The 6,618-nt window shown below is 47.9% G+C and overlaps 1 protein-coding gene across 1 annotated transcript in view; it reads left to right on the top strand.

Annotated features, from left to right (window-relative positions):
* RIIAD1 (regulatory subunit of type II PKA R-subunit domain containing 1) overlaps positions 1-6,618 on the top strand; it is a 52,043-nt gene that overhangs the window by 3,559 nt on the left and 41,866 nt on the right. Inside the window, 2 exon segments of the mRNA XM_082475061.1 lie at positions 4,521-4,691; positions 5,186-5,262. Coding sequence (XP_082331187.1) covers positions 4,521-4,691; positions 5,186-5,262 — 248 coding nt within the window.

Here is a 6,618-nt window from a genome sequence, read left to right as displayed (position 1 = left end):
GCTGGAAGAGAAGACCCAGGAGAGGGGAGCAGGGGGGAGGAAGAGAGAGGAGCTGGCATCTGGGGAGACTGAGAGTGGGGAGCCAAGGGAAGAAAACAGGGAAAAGAAGATGGCATAGAGATGGCTGGGCAGGTTAGGGGCGGGTGAGGAGAAGGGTGTAGCTGGGGAGGGCAGCAGGTCGCAGAGCCTGGGGGAAAGGGCAGAAGGGACCCAGAGAGAAAGATGGAAAGGGGGCTGTGGAAGAGAGAGCAGGGTGAGATGAGTGCAGAGAGGGAACTGTGTTTTCCAGAAAGGGAAACAAGAAAAACTCGATCTTGCTGGCATTTGCCGACGCCCCCTTCTCGCCCTCTGGGGGGTTTGTGTGTATAAGTGCGTGGGCAGGGAGGCAGCAGTGGTGACAGCGGGAGCTCGCACTTGGAAGCTGCTTGAAGACCAGGACACTGTTTAATTCAGCTTTTACTGTTCACAGTGTCTAGCACAGTGTCTTGTTCACACGTAGTAGGAGCTTAACAAATATTTCTCGAATAAGTAGTCGATGCCAAGAACCTCTGATGAGAGTAGATTCCTGATTCCTTCAGTGGGCAGAATCACAGCTGGCAAGCTCCCCTTTAGGGCAGAGGAAACCCCAAAATTCCTTCCTTCTGCTTCTCCCCTCCCCCCCACCCCAGTTATGTTCCCTGACTGGGACTCTCTAACTGAGTCAGGTAACAAAGAGGGATGGGGGAAGCATATTTGGGGGCCATTACTCCCCTAAACAGTTAAACTTCTATAGATGATCAGTTTGCCCTGTGATGTTGAGGGAGCTTGACCCCTCTGTACACTGGGCTCACTCACAGCTCCCCCTCAATGCAGGGAGTATCTGCTGACATCAAACCTCCTGGACGGGGCAGCCCTTGCCTGCCATCAGGTGCTCACCGACCTGGGCTCACAGCTTTTGTGGAACTCCCTGCCTCCTGTCACCCCTTCTTCACCCCAGAATGGGGCTGATGTCTCCACAGTGGTGCTGGTGTCTCTGAAATCTGTCCCACCTGAATCCCAGCAGCCCTGCCTCAGCTCTCTGGACAGGCAGGCTTTTCTTCTGGAAGGGAATTAATAGTACTATCACTTAGATGGCTCTTACGGTGTTGGTCCGTGTCATAGGCCTTGTTTAAGTGCTTTATATTTACTAACTTGTTTAACCCTCAGCATCACCCTATGATGTAGGTTCTATTGTTATCTTCAAGTAAAGATGAGGAAACCAAGGCACAGAGAGATTAAATGACTTGCCTAAGGTCACACACTGGAAAGAGGTACAGCTGAGAGTGGAGCCCGGACAGTGTGTTTCCAAGTCCATGCGTTTAACTTCCCTGTCAAATCTCCTCTTGGGAATGGGGGGAGTGGTTGAGCCTGGCCTTTCTTCCTCTTGTGTCTTCATTTGAGCCCTGGGTGAGAGCTATCCTTCCTTCTACTGCTTGGTTCTCCATTAACCACCATCCATCCTTCCCTAGCATCATTTCTGTGGCCTGAAGCCACATTCTGACAGGTATGTATGTTTGAGTGTGAGTGTGTGTGTGTGTGTGTGTGTATGTGTGTGTGTAGACATGATTATACTTTATGGTACGGATGTCCAGGTCCTCCCAATAGGGTCCTCTAAAATGGGTGGGTGGGGGGAGATGGAAGAGGACCCAGTGCAGGGTGCCCAGGGAGTCAAGAGGGCAAATACATCTGGAAAGTAACTTTCCACTCATCTCCCCACCCCCACTGCTCCTTCCCTTGCCTCCTAATCTGATCTTGGTATTTATGGAGATGCTAAACAGATCACACCCTCTGAGGATGGAGCCTAGGAAGACCCCATGGCCCTGTTGATCTCATTACTCTGTGTCTTGTCAGCAGATCTGCCGCCCTGCTGCTCATTCAGGCTTGGGGCTAATCATATTAATTGAAATATTAAACATTCACAAAAATGAATTATAATGAACTCCCCTCACTCCTCCTCCCAGTCAGCAATTGAGGAGACAGCTGCAGGCAGCAAAACGCCTCCAATCCTTCGCTTAGTTTGTGGTCCCCAGATGGAAGGCTTCAGTCTGAGAGGAGAGGCGGGGTTTAGGAGAGAAGAGGTGGGAGCTCTCTTCAGGCCCTCCTTGCTGGGCGACTGTGGGCACATCTCTGTTGTCCTTCAGGCTGTAGGGGAGGGAAGCCCTGTGGGGTGAAGACTGGGGGGAAAAATGACCCAGAGGCGCATACTGGGGAATTGCTCTCCAGGAGGAGATGAGGCTTCCAACTAGGTTCCTCCAAGGTACTTTCTCTGCCCACCATCCCCAAGCTCACCCTCTTTCTTATTCTCTGCACTCAATGTGAAGATGCCCTACATTAAAAGATTATTGACTTTATAAAGAGAGAGCTCACTCCTGGTTTTAGATTCTTAGGAAATGAGACATGCTAAATAATTGGGGTACTTTTCAGAAAGGTCAAAATGTAGTGATGGTATGTGTGGGCAGAATGGCTAGTCACCAAATACTTGCTGGCCTCAATAATTGAAAACAGAGTGAAGACTTCTGTAGCAGAATCTGTGAGAGTGTACAAAGAATTGATTATATAATCTTCCTTCCCTCAAGTGGCTTCTACCTCAAGTGGAGAGGTAAGAAAGGCCAACACAATTTACAATAGCGAGAACTGAGGTACTGTTAAAAAAAGAAAAGTAGCCTCTCTCATTTACACATATGTGTATTCGGGGTTTGGGCCATGGGATGTGGTCAGTCAAGAAAGGCTTGACTGATTCTCAAAGCACAAGAAGATCATAGCCTAGCAGAAGGAAGACATTAATTATTTTATGCATGGGGGTGGGGGATGGAGGGAATTGTGCATGTGTGTGTGTGTGTGTGTGTGTGTGTGTGTGTGTATGTGTGTGTAGATTTGACAGTCCAGACCAGCACCCTTTACTATAATGCAAGCTATATATATAATTTAAAAATTTCTAGTAGCCACATTAAAAAAGTGAAAAGAAAAAGTGAAATGACTTTTAATAATATATTTTATTTAACCAGTATATTCAATATATTATTCAACGAGTTTTTATGATATGTCCAAAATATTCAACATGTAATCAATGTAAGGATTATTAATGAGATATTTACATTTTAAAATACCAAGTCTTCAAAATCCAGTCAGTGATTTACACTTACAGCTCATCTGACACTTTCAGCAAATTTCAAGTGCTTAATAGCCACAGGTGGCTCGTGGTGACCACATTGGACAGTGCAACTTAGAGGTTCTAACACTAGCTTCTCTGGGGGGGTGGAGGGGTGGGAAGAGACAGGTCTTGGCCAACAGGAACTATCACCTCTGATTAACCTCTGCTCCTGCCTAAAAAAATCACTTCTGACAGATGGCAGCTTATCTACCTCTCACTATAACTCTCGCTCCTAAAAAACAATCAAAATGATTACTACCCAGATGGGGTTTCTGAGAAGAGGTTTGTAGCCCACTATTTAATCTACCTCTTGAGGTTTTTTCCTGGCTTGGGAACTGCCAACATTTTCACTTCTTTTTTTTTTGGCCACGTTGCGCGGCTTGCGGGATCTTACTTCCCTGACCAGGGATTGAACCCAGCCCTAGCAGTGAAAGCACGGAGTGCTAACCACTGGACCGCCAGCGAATTCCCTCCTCAGTCTTTTCTGAGAGGCAGATCGCAGGGAGACCCCCCTCCCAGGCCATGGCCTAATGCTGGGCTTGTTAAGCTCTTTCCTTGCTCCTTGGGCAGTTTTCACAAATCTAAAAAGACTGCCTCCTTTTGGGCTCTCTTCTCTGCCTCTCAGAAGGTCTCTGCTGCTGCTGATCTCTGGGGGGGTGTAGAAATTCAGCACTTGTGTGTATTGTCAGACAGCCTCCTGCCCTTTCTAGGTGCTATTTTCAGCTCTCTGGCTTTCTGTCTCACTTTCTCTTCTTAATTAGATAGCAGAAGAACACATCTTGAAGACCAACTGCCTTTCCCGTCCCCCTACTCCATTGGGAGTGGGAGACATGATTTAGAATTTATAAGGAGCAGTTAATCTACACAAGAAAGTCAGTCCAAGAGGGGAAACTTCTGGCAGCATGTCCCCAGGTCCTTTCCAGCATTTTTAGTCTGAGAACATTCCTTCCTTTGTAGAACTCGGTTCATTCCATCCTATGGGGTGCTTTCATGTTGTGTTAAGAATCCAAGACTTCAGGGTCAAGTGTCTGCACTTGAAGGATGGAGGGGTTTGGCTTCCGGGCCGGTGGAAAGGGAAGAAGCCTAGATTCTCCTTCCCCACTACTAGGCTTAAAGTGAGAGAGTCAGGAACCAGATTCTGGGAGACTCTGCCTTAGGAATCCCTTTTCCAGTTATGCTCTAGAGCTAAAGAAAAAACTATTTGAGGTTGGGTGGGGTCAACAAGAAGGGCTCATTTTCATATACAGTCAAGCTGGGAATTCAGTCCCCAAATCTGGGGAAGGGGATCCTTTAGACACCCTCCTGAGCTTCCTCCTCGGCTTCAGAGTGGCCCCCTTATTTCTTCCCTCAGCCCCGCCCCCTGCTGGAGAGGGCGGGTCCAGGCCGGGGGCGGGTCCTCACCAGCCGCGCCTCCCGTCGCCTTGACGACCGCGACAAGATGGCGACCCTGCCGGGAGGGATTCAAGGGCTGTACCCCGAGGCGCTGAGCCCCGAGCAGCTGGAGAAGCTGCGCGGCTTCAAGGTGGGTGCGGCCCCGACCCCCGCCTCCATTAGAGTGCAGCTCCCCTGGGTAAGGGCCCCAGAGAAGAGGGACGTGGAGCCTGTTCCCAGACAAAGGGGTGGAAGGCTGGGTGGGTGGGGACACCCCCGGCGGACCCCTAGGCTTCTGGGCCCCTGAACAGAGCCCGACAGGCGCCTGAAAGTGCAGAAAAAAACTTAAACAGGGATGCGCCAGAGAAATGGACCGAAATGACTGCCGGATACTTTAACTTAGATACAAACAAGAACTTCCCAACGGTGGAGACCCCGACCTTAGTTAAGGCCCCTAAGCCTGAGCCGGAGGCAGCATTGAAGATGTTGATCTGTAAGAAGACAGATGGCTTAAATGTTCAAACATCCTGCGAAGAGACCCGGGTTAAGTGCGCACGTTGTTTCCCCAAGCCCTCCACACCTCCAGGGCTTGAACCCTGAAATCTTTCGCCTCATGAAGCATGACCTTTTGCTCTTGCCCTCCAGATTCAGACTCGGATTACTAATGAAAAGTACCTAAGGACCCACAAAGAAGTGGAGTTGCTCATAAGTGGTTTCTTCAGGTAGGTGGTTTTCAGACTGGCCTTGAGCAAATAGTGGAAATCTCGTTGGGGATGGATGAGTGTGAGTGACCTCTTCTTTCTTTAAACATTACTTGTTGCTTCCTTTAGGGTCTGAAGGTTAGAAAATATCCTGAGATTGAATATTTTCTAGCGCTGGGGTCTGTGGCACCCAGGGTTTTCTTGTTATCTCTAGAGGTTTCCTTCAGTTATCTCAAAATTCTCAAAAATATTAATATGCATTCACTTTAGCTCTAAGGATAAATACATACCTTCCAACACTTGGAAGAGGGAATTTGGCATTGAGAAACTCAGCAGGCAGCCATTGGGTGTAGACCCCTATTCTCTATCAGAGGCATTTAGCAAGGTCACTAGAACTTAAAAAAAATTCAGACGTCTGGCCTTTCTCTACCTGAGAACATTGGTGTGGAAAGACTCCCAAGGGTTGGAAGCCACTCCCTTGTAAGTCATGGGGAAAAGAAAACCATTTTCCACCATGTCTTGGAGCATCTTTTTCCTTCCCCCACACTGCCTTTCAGCATGGCATTTGCTTGAATGGAAAATGTTCCTAATAGGTTGAAAAGCAAAGAACTGAGGGAAAAAAAAAATCATGGAGCATCAATGGATGAAAACAATAGAGCTATGTCGAATACTGTTTGGCTACAGACAGATAGGCAAGATTTAAATAATAATGGCTTCCATTTCCAGGCACTGCTATTGGTTTCCTACATTAGCAGTTATCACATTGTATAATTGCATTGTCGATCTTTTCTTTCTCTCCCTGGACCAAAGCTCTAAGCTGGTGGAGCCATGTTTGTGTCCCCAGGACCCACAGTGTATGACATTTTGGTACATTTTTGCTGATCCTCCAAGCAACTCTACAAAGATAGTTTATTATCACTTCCATTTTACAGGTGAAATACCTTCCCCAAATTGCTGAACCAGGATCCAAACCCCTGATTTTTCCACTGTGTTGCACCGTAAGCACACAGGAGCTGGGGAGCCAGAGGTAGGGCTCTCCTTTGTCTTTTTAAAAGTAGCCCTGGAGAGGTGTCTTTTTTCCATGCTTCATTGTTCTTCAAAGTGGCAGCCGATTCCCAGAGGGCAGATATGGGAAGGGGAAAGGGAAAATGGAAACCTGTCTGTGAGGTTTGGTTTTTTTGGGCCAGGGGTAAGGCTTGGGCAAAAGATAGTTTAGGGGTCCTCTGTCAGTGTCAGCCCTGGAGATCAGGCCATCACTTTCTGTATCTTTTCTTCTAAAGGGAGATAAAGGATGACATCTTTCCTATCCTGGGGAGCTTGCAATCCAAGTTAGGAATGATTCCAGCAGCGAGATTGGGGATAGATGTTAAAACCTGA

The sequence above is a fragment of the Balaenoptera physalus genome (genome assembly GCF_965194825.1).
Source record: "Balaenoptera physalus genome assembly, chromosome: 1".
Lineage (NCBI taxonomy): Eukaryota > Metazoa > Chordata > Mammalia > Artiodactyla > Balaenopteridae > Balaenoptera > Balaenoptera physalus.
The sequence above is the reverse complement of the archived record's forward strand: the minus strand, read 5'-3'. Positions and strand labels throughout refer to the sequence as shown.